Source organism: Pempheris klunzingeri, chromosome 3 (assembly GCF_042242105.1).
Source record: "Pempheris klunzingeri isolate RE-2024b chromosome 3, fPemKlu1.hap1, whole genome shotgun sequence".
Classification (NCBI taxonomy): domain Eukaryota; kingdom Metazoa; phylum Chordata; class Actinopteri; order Acropomatiformes; family Pempheridae; genus Pempheris; species Pempheris klunzingeri.
Window position 1 is genome coordinate 21403166 of NC_092014.1, and position 15346 is coordinate 21418511.

Genomic DNA, 15346 nt, shown 5'->3' on the forward strand with positions numbered 1-15346 from the left:
TTATAATTAGATAAGGACAAATTGGTAATTGTTAATGCAGTGATTTGTCTCTAGAAAGCTAGAACTTCTCAGCATTTCAGTTCTTCTGGGAAAAAAAGTCTCAATTTCATTTAAATAACAAAAGCACCAATGTGCATGCATTTATTTGCACTTTCCACAATAAATACTGACACATCAAAAATGTTCATTGGCATTAAATCTCATTTCTTATTCTTTCATGATACAGACAAAGTGAGCTAGTAATAGTAGTGTTAAACCTGCACATTGTGCACATACAGTCTGTGAAAATACCACATGGCACTGGACCCTGTAGTGTGTTTCTTACATAAGATCTGAAGACACAAACACACTTCTCTGCATAGGAACACTGGTTATGGTGCTGGGAGTGTCACTCATATGAAATATACAATCCTGTGGTGTGTCAGAAGTCATTCTTCCACCATCAGCCATTTCAGTCGTCATTCAAAAGTAGACGTCAGCGATTTTCTGTTGTTGTTTCTGCGCTTTAGTATCTGTAACATTTGTTTAAGACATGTCAATCAAAGTCCTGACTCTGTAACTCCACCGTTGGGCACACCCTCACTTACCGAATAGGTAATTGGATCATTCCTCATACGAGGCCTTGATCTTCTCTATATACCACCTAGGAGAAAAAATATTGCTGTAGGAATGTAACATGGCTTCACCTTTTACCTATTTGTTCTCAGGCAGGTTCATGCAAGTCTTCATCTGTCCATGCCAATGCTGTAGCAGAGAGCTAGTTGATTAGCTTTCACACAACTACTGGCATGCATATCACACATGAAACTCATCACAGCAGCTGCCAGTTCAGTTGAGGTCCACCAAATGTGAGCAAATAACGTCAATCTGTTGTTTTTCTCATTTCCTTCCCTTCCCTTTTCCATTTCCGTGATTTATTTTCCATCCTATCATCTTCAAGCTCAAGACTTGTGATCACAGGACCACGAATTCATCCACAGTCAAGGCCCATTTCTTCATGCATTGCCAACAGTAATGTGCGTGCTTGTACCTGAAGCCACCTCAAACCACGTAACCTCTTTCTACCCCTTCCCTTTCCCACCCCTCCTACCCTCAATGTCCACTCCCAGGGCGATCCTTGTGTATTCGTAGACGACGTAGGACACGCTGACAGCAGGGATGACTTTCAGCAGGTTGGGGGAGATTCCTCGGTAAAGTCCTGCTATGCCCTCCTGGGTCACGATGTTTTGAAGCAAGGCCAACATGGAGGGTTTAGGGGCTCCCTTCACTGAAGCTGAGAGGAGAGAGAAAAAAGAGCTCCACCAACACATTCTGATGATTGGTTCTCTGATTTTATGTTAGTGGTGCACATGTTACTTGTCATCTGTGTTTGATTTTCTTGATAACATTAATCACTTATGGGCAAGAAAAAGGGTTTTTGTACATACAGATAGGTGACAAATTTAAAGGAAAAACACAAATAAATTGGTGAAGAAATACATATAATGCTCATTGGATAGTTCTATGAATGTGAATAGCAGTCATCAGATCTAAACCCAGCTGAACACTTGTGGAAGATTTTGGGTTGATGTGTTAAACAGTGCTCCCCATCTATACAAGAAGAGTGATCTTAACACTCAGAGAGGTGCTTTGGGGGAAAAGTGAGTTTAAGTGACACAAATGCCTGATTAAGCAATTCAGTAAATTTACTTACAGTGTGTAGGATACTATTACAGCGCTCTCCACTGCCATCAAATGAAGGGATAATTTGGAAGATTATTACTTTCTCTAGGAGCATTCAAAGGACAATGCACTTTATGTTTTTATCTCGTAATTTGCCACCCATCTATATCTTCATTAGTATGACCACTGTTATCCTGACCTTGTGCCTGCATTCGGGTGCGGATCAGTGCCAGAGGGTAACTTGCCAGCTGTCCACAGGTGCTAGAAACAGCACCGCAGCCAACCAGCACCATGACCCCTGGGTCAGCCAAACCTCTGTTCCTGTTCAGCCAGGCAAACTTCAGAGTCTGCAGAACAGAGGGAGTAAGGAGAAAGTAAACACTGAGGTGATGCATTGTGAAAGCTGTGTGCCTCAATGTCTCTGACCTCGTAGACAGCCAGGTCGATGCCAGCATAAGGGACAATACTCAGCATGTTGGGTAAATAGCCTTTGTAGAAGGCTGTGACACCTTCTCTCTGCAGGATCTGTTTGGCACAGTCTGCTATTCCTGAGTACTGGCCTGTTTTTCTTAGTATGAGACGAGTCTTAAGCACCTGTGGGGAAAAGGGGAGATAAAAAAGACATCAGTCATTTCATTCTCCATGCAAGCCAGAAAGGGTGTTTTGGTGAAGCTATATGAATGTTTTATGTGTGTGTTGCCCTGATTTTACCTCCATTGGGTAGATGGCTGTCTGAGCTATAGCTCCAGCCAAACAGCCGGCAACAAATCTCTCATGAATCCTCAGATTTCTGCTTTCATTGCGGCCTCGCATCACATTCTTGATCTATGCAGAGTTATAGAGTTAGAGTAAGTATAAACTGAAAGCATTGAAGATGACAAATGAGTAAGATAGAATTGATGGAAAAGTTGCTTGTGTTGCTTAAAGACATAGTCGACATTTTGGGAAACACTGATGAGATGATTGCTATCACTGCAGCCAGCAGCTTAGCTTAGCATAAAGACTGGAAACAGCTAGCATGGCTCTGTCCAAAGGACAAAATCCACCGACCAACAGCTGGGAATCTCACTGATTAACACATTACATTTCATTTTTTTAATCTGCACAAAAACCGAAGAAAAAATTTGTCATTTGTTTTACGGAGAGTTATGTGTCAGACTATGTCCTGGCCGGGAGCAGAGACTTCCTGGACTCCTGTCATAACTATGAGGTTGCCAGGCAACCAATGAGATGCCAATAAATAGTCCGGCAGCTGTTTCCTCCTCTTTTCGGTCTTTATGCTAAGCTAAACTCCATTAATCTCATCTTGATTTCAGCAAGAAAGCGAAAGAGTACATTTTGCAAAATATTGAACAATTTCTTTGAACATCTGACAAAGCAGTTAAGCAAGTGAAAAAATGACTGAACGAGAAATGATTATACATGTCTGCAAGATAGTAAGACAGAATAATCAAGTGAGAGATCAAAGATGAATGGCATTAAGAGGTGCAAAAACAGGGAAGGCTTCAAGTCTACCCCACCTTTTCATAAACTGTGAACTTGATGGCAGTTTCTGGGGCAATTTTAAGAACATTGATTCCATTGCCCCTCCACAACGACTGCAGTCCTCCTTCTTTTATCATGTACTGAAAACTGATCAGCACATTCCCTGTAAAATGAGTGGAACCGTGAACCTGGCAGAGCAGAGTCAGAGAGAAACGACTTTCACGTATAAGCACTGACACATGAATAATGATCTAAGAGATCAGAGCATAGCTGTCCTGACTGACCTGCCGGAAGACTTTGAGGCGGTCCAAGGGGGCAGTCCCAGTCCGAGATACAGATCCAGCAATGGCTCCAGCCATCAGCTGCCGCCACACATAGCCAGACTTCTTTTCCTCTTCAGAAAACTCATCTGGCACTGTAAGCTGCTCACCTATATCTAACATCTACTGGACATGTGGTGGATCAGAAATGATGACAATCAATGGGAGAGAGAGAGAGAGAGAGATGGAAAATCAAGAAATCACTATGTGTCTGTCGGTCAGAGGTGAAACAATTCACACAAATCAAACTCAAGAGGCCATTTTCTTCGTTTTCATCTCCTTTGTTGCACAGTTTTTAAGGGGTGTTGTTATTTATTGTAATTTTTTGGTGTTTTTATGGATGCCAGAATGTGCAATTTGCATTAGTTAACAGATGTCTTCAGCCATTTAAAGCTTTAATCCAACCATGTAGTTATTTAGAGATACACAACGCTGATCTCATTCAAGATGTGTATGGTTAAGTGTGTGTGACCTCACCATTGAACGTTTCCAGTAACGTGCCACATCCTCCATGTTAGTGAGAGGGTTAAACAGGAAGTAGTCCCGCCACTCATTCCAGTCAATGGTCATGGTGCCGTCTTTGTCCATACTGAGTGACAAACACATAGACAAGTTCTGAAATTCTTAGAAAGTAGACTCATTACAGTACCCACTGAGTTACAGAGGGTAGGAGCAATAGTTTGCTCGTGTTTAGAAATGAGGAATCAGCAGTATAACAGTGTATGAGAAGACATTTTCTAGGTTTACCACAATTTAACCTAACAGAGGAACTGAATAAAGGGCAGCACCTACTCGAAGTAAAAGGATCTCTAAAGATGCACTGCAACAATCTGGCACTTGACATCTAAATACAGGAGAGTTGAAGATGAACCCTTGATCTTCATTTCCGAAGATTTGCATGCAGTAAAGCAACAGCCTTAGAAAAGAAAAGGGATGTAGTTCAGCAGACATGGTGCCTTGGTAATTATGCTATTTATTCAAAGGATTTTTATTGATCTGAGGGGGATGAACTAGAAATGTGCATAAGGTTGAAAGAATTATCAGAGCAACCACCGTGCTATGCCATCATCCCAAAACCTCAGATGAGGGTGGTGGTGTCACTCCTTGTGCTTCAGCTCCTGCTTCAGCTTCAATGATCTCGTACATTAACATCTGACAGCACGAGCATAACTATATGATGGTAATGAGCATGAATATTCAGTGTTGAGAGTTTTATTTGTCCAAGCCACATTTTTATATTGTGTAGATGTTCTTTCTTTAGATCTCAATGTGAACTGATATCAGATGTAAACATACTGTTAACGGACCTTTGCAAAATCCTGGTGGCATCGTCGAGGCTAATGTCCACACCGACTGTGTGTAGAGAGTGCTGGATCTCCGCTGCATCTATCTGACCTGCACGCATCACACACAGGAAGAGAGAGAGAAAACATGAAAATGATCTCAGTACGAGCATTCGGAAGTAATCAGTTATTATTTCAACTGGGACTGTGGCCTACTACAGACCGTCATTGTTCCTGTCCAGGCTACGAAACATGAGTTTGAGCTGTTTTTCATGGGTGCGAAGATACTGTGAGAACTCCTCAAAGTCCAATACTCCATCTTGGTTGGTGTCTCCGGCCTTCACCATCTGTAAGCACAGACAGCCAGTCCAGTGCAAAACAAATGTCTGGGCATTTGGCAGATATTCGGTCACAGTTAACCAGAAGGCAAGTTGTAAGGACAAGTGCAACAGATGCTTTGTAAATCATGGTCAGAAACCCTTAATACGCTTGCATGGTACTGTTGAGAGAGATGCTTGGCCCTTCTTTTTTACTGGTAGGGCGACAAAAAATATGTTTTAGCCTCTCAACACCAGGAACATCAGATATGATATCATGCTGCTGTTTTATTGTAAAGGCAGTCTATGATTAATTCTGTACAACAGCATGCGTTTGCCTTATATGCAAACACACAGAGGTGACCCAGGCAGCCACAAGATAAAGATTACACTCCAGGTTTGAAGTCTTTAATACCTCTCTGCTTGTCGTCTGTAGGACAAATAATGCTACACCATTTTCTGTAATTGAGGAATGACCAACATAAAAAGTGTGCTATGCTGTCCAGTTTATGTTCATTTACTTTATTTATCTTTGTAAGAATTACTATATTGCCACACTCAATAATAAACGGTACAGAAGGAATGTTGACACACATGATCGTGAAAATAGATCAACTTAGGATTGAGAGAAAGGTTATCATTCTCATCTTACAAAGTCATGCTCCTTGTACTAAAATAGACAGCAAACTGCCCTTTACATGCAAGCACACAAGCCACACACACACGCACACACACACACACACACACACACACACACACAATCACCCATACCCAAACCTAAAAGTCTAAAATGTAATGATCCTGTAAAGGAGGCGAGTCCCCACAATGTGGCTGTATATACATATTATAGTTCCCACATCATGAGTTATACAGTAATATTCACATACACACAGACAGAAGAGAGAGAAAGGGAGACGTAGCATGAGAGAAAGTAACGGGTGACGGACACACTTTTTGCCAATACAAACAGTCAAAGACAGACGGAGAGAGACAGACTGTGTGTATTGACAATACAGTTATGCTGTTGGTGTCCTTGGCTTCTGCTGTTGAACAAACAGAACCAGAACAGAGGGATCAAGGAGACTTGACATAATGAAAAATAGAGGAATGGCACAGGCCTTCACTGGATGTTTAATGTGTTGAATGGAGATCATTAGATCCTCTGACTTATTATTAGAGAAGGAAATTCCTGCAAATACCTCTCACTCACACACACACACACACACACACACACACACACACACACACATACATGTGACCCTTAAGGATAAGCGGTATAGACGATGGACGGATGGATGGATATAAGGATATAAGTAACAGCCATATCCCACATACAGTACTTTCCTCTGTACAGTATCCCAATAAACAAACAGGTGTGTGTGTGTGTGTGTGTGTGTGTATCAGGTGTCCTTGTGTCTTACCCTCTCCAGGGAGCGTTTGGAAAGTCCACGGCCTGCCAGCCCTGTCCGCAGTTCAAGGATGTCGATGCGTCCATCTTTGTTGAGGTCGAGCTGATCAAACAGCTCAGCCCAGCGTTTCTCCCTCTCCTGATCCGAACCATTGCCCTGGCAGCGCGCACATGTCCATGGGGGTCCCATCACTGGTACCAGTCAGACTCAGCTGATGGGAGATAGGGACGTCAATTCAGTCACCACCAATCGGTATAAATGATCTAAATCGAACTTGTGTTGTACATTTAGTTAGACTAGAGGATCCAACAATGGGCCGCAAGATGATCCTGAGGGGTCACTAAAACAGAACCTCACTGATTTAGCATTGTATCGAGGACGGTTTCATAAAAAAAGGATTCGAAATGAAATTCAGTTGTTTGTTCCACATGTTCCTCATCCTTGTCAAAACCTGGTGCCCACATTACCCACAATGCAATTCAACCACCTACAGTTTGGTTGGAGGTTTGCGTGAGTTATGCTACTGTTACTGTAGCTGATATGGCCTTGAGCCTCAAGCCTCAGGCTGACAGGGATTATACTTCATATTATAATCCAGTTATTCCAGGAATCTATACGGTCACTCAGCGCAAATCTCCACACACTCAACACACCATGTATACTGGAACTGTTTCACTTTCTCTGTTTACTGTTTATTGCAGTACCATATGTTCTAGTTTTATTACAACACAGGAGCAGTGGTACTACTGATTGTAGCACGTTGATGTGTAAAATCAGTGGCGTTCCCGGTTTAAAGGAGAGGAAATAAGCAAAAAACATTTTCATCGACACCAAGTTATCTATGTTTCAGATGTCGCTCTATTCTCATAATTAATTATATTTAATGATTTTACTGTTTTGGGAGTTGAACCACAACCAGTAGACTTATGCAACTGTTTACAAGGGGTGACAAGTAAACATAACTTTGCATCAAGGGGTCATGAGCCAAGTCGGTTAGGAAACCACTGAAGTGGGCTGTGTTAGAGGGTAGGCTGCATTACTATTTGGCCCGGTTACATTGGATACTTCTTATGTATTTTTAATAGGAGCACATGGGCACCACTGCATGATTTTAATTAAAGTCGAATCAACAGACTAGCTACAAAAGGCTCAGTTTGCATCGCAGGACATTAAAGGTTTGTCTTATAATGACCATGAACCACTGGAGGCCAATAACCGGCGCAGGATGATCTGTCCCAACAGACTCCATCTGATCCCCACACTGATATTGACGCTGTTACAGTCTAATAATAAAACCTACGAGACCATTTTCGTGCCTCACTCACAGTGTGTTTATCTCCAGACCGACCCGCCGCCCATGGTCGGATGCAGAGGATCGGGACTCAGGAGGAGCCAGCAGCGGGTCCGTAGCTCACTGTATCGGGTCTGAGTCCGTCCTGGAACCGGATTTCTGACACCAAACCTGCAGCTCTGTCTCGGGTGTATCTGTGCGCACAACTGCTGGTCGCTGCGTCTTGTAGATTTCCTTGTTGAGGAAGCAGGAAGCGACAGAAACACAGCCCCCCCCCCCCTCCTGCCGACGGCCAAGTGTGTGTGGAGGATGAGCTCACATACCGGGACACCCTATTTAAACTGTATACAGGCTATGGGTTGCATTTGCTGTGTCTTCTACCATCCGCTTATAGATGCTGCTCATTATTTAGAAATGACGGAGCTTATTTGCTCCTTAAATCACTCAGAATAAACATCCTGCTGCATGTTGTTGAAATATGATGCTTCATCATAGAAACCACCAGCCGGCCTTGACATTCAATTGCTGCATAAATGCTACAATCTCTTGAGCATTTCTCCAGTGATCATTGTATATACACTTGATTAAAGACATATGAAACACGGCTCTTATGTATAATAATAATAATATGTCTGATGTGTTTTATGACCAAAAATGTTCCTAAAAGAAATTCTAGTCCTTCTCCTTCATTGAACAACATTTAACACACACACACACACACACACACACACACACACACACATATATATATATATATATATATATATATATATATATATATATATATTAGATTAGATAGACTTTATTGATCCCCCATAGGGGGATTTTTTGTTGTGGTATACCCACCACTGTTGTTAGCTTTTCTTTCAATAAATTGTTTAAAATGAAGAAACTACCATTGCATGCTTCTACTTAAATGTCCTACTTTCATGATATAATATCACTGTCACATTAACTTTTTACATTTTCCATAAATTTCACCTGAAAGTCGAATATCCCTAACTTTTTGTGAGTAGTGTATATATATATATACCACTACATACGACATGTTCTGATTTGTTCGTTTTCTTTGTTTCCACATATCACTGCATATGAATTTATCACATAAAAAGGGAGAATATATATATATATATATATATATATATATATATATATATATATATATATATGAGTGATATATATATATATATATAAATATATATAAATAAAACGAACAAATCAGAACATGTCATATGTAGTGGTATTATTGTTAGTGAATAGGCACTGTACTCAGTGAACTTGTTAGGCGTGTTGTTTTATTCTGTCCACAGCCTTGTCTGTTCGCACTGAGCGTTCACTTCTCCATCCTGCAGCTCTCAGACTCTCCAGAGACGAGTGATGCTGCCGGACCACCTGCTCCTCCCTCATCACTTTATTCTCTTGTGATAAACACTGTAAAGGCCAGTCTAGGTTGCTTTTTTATGACTTTAAGATTATTAGTGACCCCTGACCACACACACATACATACACACACACACACACACTGGAGGTTCCCTTGCTTTAATTTTCCATGTGTGTGCTTGCTTTGTATCTCCTGATGACAGGCCTGTGGCCTCTAAGCACGTACACCGTCTCTCTCATTCAGCTGTTTTCACCTCTATTCAGCTCCCGTCTCTACACCTGCTGGTCTGACAGATCAGATAGCAAACAGGTGGACTATAAAAGAGCAGCTCTCCGTAGTTTGGGAGGTTGACTGACTGAAACTGGCCCACTGTGATCAAATACAGCTCCGTCTGTTCATTTTCCCTTTGCAGGTTTTCTCAAACAACAGACCTCAATGTGTAAGGGGCTCTCCTCCCTGCCCTCCTCATGCCTGGAGAAGTAAGTATGCCTCTCTGTGATCATGTTTTATATGTGAATAAGAGATGTTGCTTCATGTGTGTGATTTGTTGTCCTTGTGTGTTTCAGGGCAAAAGAGATGCGGGTGAAGTTGAGCCATCTGGCTGAGACGCACCACAAACACAAGTAAACCTAACGAAATCCATGTTTCAAATAAGTAAATAATCCACTCATTGGCCAGTTATCATGGTGAAGCTGAATTTGGGCTGTTTCTGTCTCTTTTCTCAGGGTTCAGGATGGAAAAGCTCTTCAGGACCTGGAAACTCTGCTAAACAACAAAAGTAAGAAAACTCTTCCCTTTATTTTTTGCTTTATCACTTCCAGTCATTGTTTAAACACTTTCACTGGAGACATTTTGACATGTCACAGTAGTCGTGGCAAACTGGGACACTACATAGCACAGAACCATGTATTACCTCTGTTCTGTGACTTTACATTACTTTGGTTAGCATTTCAATGGAGACATGACATAAAAGTAACAGAACTACGAAACTATGATTCACCATGTATACGTGGCACTTACTATGAAACATGCAATATTTAAGCATTAAGTATATGATTTGTACCCTTATAATAAGGGTTTACCCATCATTTCACCCTTATTACCATTAAATGTCACTTGTGTGCAGGGCTGATAATTACAGTCTCACTTTTATATTAAAAATACAAATATATACAAATAAATCAATGTCCAATATGTTGATGATCACTCATGAAAAATAGTATTAATTCTTCTGTGGCTGTGGAGGAGTTTTGCCAAGTGTAACAAAATAACCCTGAAGATGTCACTAGGGTTATAGTGGCTTGTGTTTGGGCTTGGAGACTATGAATCTATAATGGACGGCATGTGTTACACACCAGGGAGTTTGACAGACAGGGTTATTTTTTCAGAAATAACAGTAAATCTGCTGCTTTGATATTGACCTTTTTTATGATGTAGTTTGCAAGTCCCTTTTTCCTCCTCTCACACTGGTGCTTCTTGACCTGTCTAATCCCGTTTCCCTCCCTCTTGCTTGTTCTTCTGTCTTTCTCTTTGGTTCGTCCCTCTCCCAGGTGGTCTGCAGGCGTTTCATGGGTTCCTGCGTTCAGAGTTCAGTGAGGAGAACCTTGAGTTCTGGCTGGCCTGTGAGGACTACAGGGTTTCTCCTTCAAACCTGCAGAAGACCAAGGCCAGCAGCATCTACAGCCAGTTTATCAACCCTGACGCCCCACAAGAGGTTGGTGATATAACACAGAGCGCTGAGATTAAAGGAAGTGTGTGAGCAGTTAACATAATCTAATATCTAAAAGTGGTGAATTGGGTTTGGAGATGTGGGCAGCCAGGATACAGAGTAGAACACAAGAGCCTATTCTGATAATCTGTTTTCCCCTTTAGGTAAACTTGGATGCGGAAACCCGAGAGGCTCTGCTGAGTGTGATGGACTCTCTGTGTGTCAACACATTCAACAAGGCACAGCAGAGGATCTACACTCTGATGGCCAAAGACTCCTTCCCGAGGTTCCTGCGCTCGCCTCACTGCATGGAGGCCATTAAAGCTTTCTGAACAGGCTCTGATTATTACCACAGCTGATGAATCTGTACTGCTTGACATCTTGATTGTATTTCACCATATATTAACAAATAGCTTGTTGTGTGATTGTTCTCAGTGTAGTCGTGTTGTACTTGCATGTTGTTATTGTTATAACTTTGAGCTGTAGAAGTCTCACAGAGACTTTTATGAAGCTTTAATGTAGATAAAAATTCACCGCATCCCTGGACTGCAAAAGCTAAAAGTGACATCCAAAAAGGATTTAAATAAATACCTCATAAAAGATAACTACACTGTATCTACGCCCCAATTTTTTCACACAGACAGTTGATAAACTTGGTCTGGTACCGGCTGCTTGAATGTATGTTGACATTAAAACAGTTTAAACACCGTTCAGTCGTTTCACTTGCTGTCACAGTGCTGGTCTGTTGTGGAATTGGCCTTGAATTGGACAAAAAAAACATGGGACACACCTCAGCTGAACAGCCTCACCTTGGTGTTTCATTTCAATATAACAGATGTACTTTTAAGCGGGGTGCAATGGTGTATCACCATGGTAACATACCATAGGCTGCATAGTCACACTGCTCTGGTTATTGTTCACATCTTTGAATTCAAGCACATACATAAAAGGGGACTATTTATACACTGAATTTTTACAATACATTTGTATAAAACATTTTGTGGCTCCAGAGGGAGCTGTGCAAAGTCTAATAAAGTGCTTCAAGTGATCGCCAGTTCTGTGGATATGAATCCACTCTCAAAATAATGCTAGAGTCCTACATAGACATCGTACAATGTACGTTGTTTTGCCATTTCTTTGTCAATAATACTTTGCAAAGAAGCTGCCTGTGGGAGCACTGAGCTTTTGTTACTCTAGCATCATTTTCCTTCTGAAGCAATTGCTCGGTTTTGCTAGCCGACCTCGATCTTGGATGATAACCATGCCAGTCTTCTCAAAATAACCTTTAATGCAAATGTTCCATTCAAGACATTTACAAAAACTCTGCATTCACATTACAAACCAATAACTAATAAAAGTTTTATGAGAATTAACTGATAATGGTGATTTTTAGTTTCTCTGTATCTTAAATCTGACCTAAAAACATGTTTGATGGGTTTAAAGATAAGAGCAGTCTGCTCCTCCTCCTTATTATTACCATGGTCACAACAGAAGGAACTCAATATCATGAAAATATTCACAGACATGATAGCTGGAATTTACACTTGAATAGTGTGTTAAACATACTGTATATCAAAGGATTCTTGAAAGGTGAAAGGCTCATATCTTAGTTGAAAAGTCTCCGGCTGCAATGACAAGGTATCCATAGTAATCATCATCATAGTGAGCACTGTCACAGCTGAAGTTTTCTTTTTTGTAATTTTCAAATCGGGATTTGAAAAAAACATGCAAACAAATCAGAAACTCCATGAGAGTCAATAAAGGCCTGTCCTGTGGTACCCCCAGTGCAGGTTTATGTACTTCCAAGGCCCGGTGATTTGAATAATACCCAGAATGTCTGTCCTCTTTTTTTATGTTTCACTGTAAACTGAAAAACTAATAATTATCTGTACAACGGCTCTGGGCATCTCTATGCAGTAATCAGAAACAACAGGGCCGCTGGCACATACTTTACATCTGACTCCATGACCAAGCCCTGAAGTTTAGCACAGTCAGCCTCAGGTCTGCCAGTGGGGATCAGGTCCTATTTGGAGCTGGCTCCTGGCTGGGGTGCTCCTGGTTTGCCTTTACGCTCAGCCCCTTTAATCACACTCAGTGGCTTGTGGAGGGATGAGCTTGCCTTCTGGGTCACCTCCTGCTCGATCTTGTTCCTGATGGCTATCTCCAGACCCTTTCAGGGGACAGAGGAGGAGGTTAAAGTTAAATAATCACTAAAGCTCACGGGTGTAATCGCTGTTAAATACTTCTAGCAGATCGAAAGAACACACTAAGAGAAGCTGCTAATGTGCCACTGTCACTTTTGTCCTCACCTTCTTCAGCTTTTGTTGCTCAACCACTTGAGCCTTCTTAGGTGCAATAATCCTACCTTTAGAAAGGAAAAGAAACGAATGTCAAATGAAGTTTGTTCTGTTTTATCATTATCACTTGTTGTAATCTTGATTGTGACCACATAACATTACACCCAGTGGCCAATTTATGAGGTGTGTTGAGCTAAAACTAATCCAGACAACTGCATCAGTCCTTCACTAACTCATGTGTGTTTTAGTTAGTGTGGTTTATCATTCTGAAAGGTGCCTTCACTGACATAAACAGGGTGGACAGAATAATAGAAACACTCGGTACAACACAATACTATTTAACAGTTTCAACTGAACAGCATTACCGTCATGAAGGTAAAAATTAATTATTGTGCAATTACAGCAGTGTAAATCACCACTATTTTGTTTGAGTGTGGAGTTAATCAGATACATTAAAGGCTATCACGTTAAATCCCAGTGTTACCCCGGACAATGACTCGTATTTACATTAACATAACTTTTCTCATTAATTACAACACTACACATAATAAGGGGTGCAAGTTTTTCCAATATATCTTTAATTTCTATTAGATATAGAGAAAACTCAAACAGGAGTCCCTTTGACAACGTGTTGTTAGCCGTTTCCGTGGAGGTCACATGTTCGGTGTTTATTTGACTAAAAACTACTGTTTATGCCTTTTTAGCCCCTCACACATTAACAGACAACGTTATAAATGCATACCTCCTTTCTTCGGTCCTTTCTGTTTGTTTTGCTGCTGTTTCTTAGAGGCTCCTGGCCGCTGAGCTTTAAACTTCTGGGTACCCTGAGCCATGTCTGCTATCCGGAAGTATACAAATCTCCGTTCTTCTTCTACGCTTCAAAAAGTGGTTTCATCCCCCCATGTGTAGCATTACCGCCACCTACAGGAGTCTCAGAGACAGGCTGAAGTAACAGTGTGAACAAACAAAAACGACTCATTTCTCTGTGGTTTTATTCTTTTTACTGTATTGATGTGAAAGAGAAATCTCTTAATTCATGACTGCACTTTACAGCATTATATTCATATACGTATATATAAAAAAAAAAATCAGTTTTGAACTATTTCCACATGTTACAAAATAAACCCAGATCAAGTGATTATCAATAACAACAATAACATACTTGCACGTAAAGAGGCCATCTGAACAACACTCCTTCCATGGTGATTGCAGGTCATACTGAGAAGAATACACAAGAGCCTGCTTTGATTGATCAAATCAATGTGAAAAATATGCGGCAAGCAGCGCTGAATTTTGGCACCGGATTATTAGGCAAGCATGTGTTGGGCATCTCGAGGGGAGGTTGGTGGAACATCTTTTTTAAATACAGTACTGTATTGCTGCCGCTTCAAAAGCATGGTGTAAAAAATATTGCAGAAACAATGCAGCACAATGCAGACACAGTTCAGCTGCAACCCAACATAACACACTAGCCTGAGTCTTAGGCTACTCTGGCGAACTAAAAGCATTATTATCTAAAATTATTGGCCACTTTGGGTTCAAAATACAAACATTAGTGAGATGTGGAGAATTTTTGTCCAGATTTGTTTTCTTCTGCAATCTGTCAATCTGCTGTGCTGCAGCCTGGCACGCTGAGTGCTTGTGTTCATGCATTTCAGTGTTTAAGTCCGTGTAGGCAAACGGAGAGGTAGTGTGTATGGTTGAGGAGGCCTCCCCAGTGTGGTGTACTAATGGCCTAGTCACTAGGAATCACAATGTCATGAAATAAAACAACAAACCACAGCCAAACAGTTATAATCATGATGTACAGACAAACAAAAATCTCGTACCTCTTAAAGATTTAGAAAGAAATAATATGTGGCGGGTCTGACGGCCACAAAGTTGCTACATATGTCTGGAACATTGTCTAAATTTGCCCCCAAACACGTGATGTCTTAAACTGTACAAGACAAAAGAAAAACAATTCAAATACACAAGTGTCTTTTACGCTCGTGTGTGACCAAACAGCATCTTTGTGAGTTGAGGCTCGATGGGTGGACAGAAGACAAGTAAAGAGGAGGAAGATGAAAGTGAAGGAAGAAGTGAGCTTATATTACAGCAAGATAAGGGCAACGACACAATGGATATTCCAATTTTAACTGACGTTAATCACAATCAATCGCACAATCAATTGCCCCATCGGGGACAAGTAAA

At 41.1% G+C, this 15346-nt stretch overlaps 3 protein-coding genes across 5 annotated transcripts; 1 reads left to right on the forward strand and 2 right to left on the reverse strand.

Annotated features, from left to right (window-relative positions):
• Nucleotides 1-93: 93 nt before the first annotated feature.
• On the reverse strand, nt 94-7960 carry slc25a23a (solute carrier family 25 member 23a). 3 transcript variants are annotated; one of them, XM_070828023.1, is made up of 13 exons: nt 7802-7960; nt 6489-6687; nt 4974-5136; nt 4775-4862; nt 3945-4056; nt 3432-3590; nt 3183-3335; nt 2374-2487; nt 2089-2256; nt 1862-2009; nt 1091-1273; nt 588-643; nt 94-512 (listed from the first exon to the last, which is right to left on the reverse strand). In XM_070828023.1, the coding sequence occupies exons 2-12, from the start codon at nt 6663-6665 to the stop codon at nt 633-635; spliced, it is 1476 nt and encodes a 491-aa protein (XP_070684124.1). In that variant the 5' UTR covers nt 6666-6687; nt 7802-7960; the 3' UTR covers nt 94-512; nt 588-632. The 3 variants fall into 3 exon arrangements, with proteins under 3 accessions (XP_070684124.1, XP_070684123.1, XP_070684125.1); XM_070828022.1 differs by having other exon boundaries at nt 94-643; XM_070828024.1 differs by having other exon boundaries at nt 94-1273; nt 4974-5097.
• Nucleotides 7961-9547: 1587 nt separating this feature from the next.
• LOC139199143 (regulator of G-protein signaling 5) lies at nt 9548-11494 on the forward strand. Its single transcript, XM_070828168.1, has 5 exons — nt 9548-9627; nt 9715-9771; nt 9874-9926; nt 10699-10862; nt 11021-11494. Exons 1-5 carry the CDS (start codon nt 9584-9586, stop codon nt 11186-11188), a joined length of 486 nt encoding a protein of 161 aa, XP_070684269.1. The 5' UTR covers nt 9548-9583; the 3' UTR covers nt 11189-11494.
• A 618-nt stretch (nt 11495-12112) lies between these two features.
• c3h19orf53 (chromosome 3 C19orf53 homolog) lies at nt 12113-14002 on the reverse strand. Its single transcript, XM_070828017.1, has 3 exons — nt 13896-14002; nt 13166-13221; nt 12113-13026 (listed from the first exon to the last, which is right to left on the reverse strand). The coding sequence occupies exons 1-3, from the start codon at nt 13984-13986 to the stop codon at nt 12880-12882; spliced, it is 294 nt and encodes a 97-aa protein (XP_070684118.1). The 5' UTR covers nt 13987-14002; the 3' UTR covers nt 12113-12879.
• Nucleotides 14003-15346: the final 1344 nt, after the last annotated feature.

What these genes read in the sequence shown, in the direction of transcription:
- slc25a23a (XM_070828023.1), bottom strand. Translation starts at nt 6,665, where the DNA reads ATGGGACCCCCATGGACATGTGCGCGCTGCCAGGGCAATGGTTCGGAT. An exon ending in GCCACCAGGATTTTGCAAAG is followed by an intron (nt 4,057 to 4,774) that starts GTCCGTTAACAG and finishes TTTGTCACTCAG; the next exon opens with TATGGACAAAGACGGCACCA. An exon ending in GCCTCAAAGTCTTCCGGCAG is followed by an intron (nt 3,336 to 3,431) that starts GTCAGTCAGGAC and finishes CTGCTCTGCCAG; the next exon opens with GTTCACGGTTCCACTCATTT.
- LOC139199143 (XM_070828168.1), top strand. Translation starts at nt 9,584, where the DNA reads ATGTGTAAGGGGCTCTCCTCCCTGCCCTCCTCATGCCTGGAGAA. An exon ending in CCCTCCTCATGCCTGGAGAA is followed by an intron (nt 9,628 to 9,714) that starts GTAAGTATGCCT and finishes TGTGTGTTTCAG; the next exon opens with GGCAAAAGAGATGCGGGTGA. An exon ending in ACCCTGACGCCCCACAAGAG is followed by an intron (nt 10,863 to 11,020) that starts GTTGGTGATATA and finishes TTTCCCCTTTAG; the next exon opens with GTAAACTTGGATGCGGAAAC.
- c3h19orf53 (XM_070828017.1), bottom strand. Translation starts at nt 13,986, where the DNA reads ATGGCTCAGGGTACCCAGAAGTTTAAAGCTCAGCGGCCAGGAGCCTCT. An exon ending in GAAAGGACCGAAGAAAGGAG is followed by an intron (nt 13,222 to 13,895) that starts GTATGCATTTAT and finishes TCCTTTCTAAAG; the next exon opens with GTAGGATTATTGCACCTAAG. An exon ending in AGCAACAAAAGCTGAAGAAG is followed by an intron (nt 13,027 to 13,165) that starts GTGAGGACAAAA and finishes GTCCCCTGAAAG; the next exon opens with GGTCTGGAGATAGCCATCAG.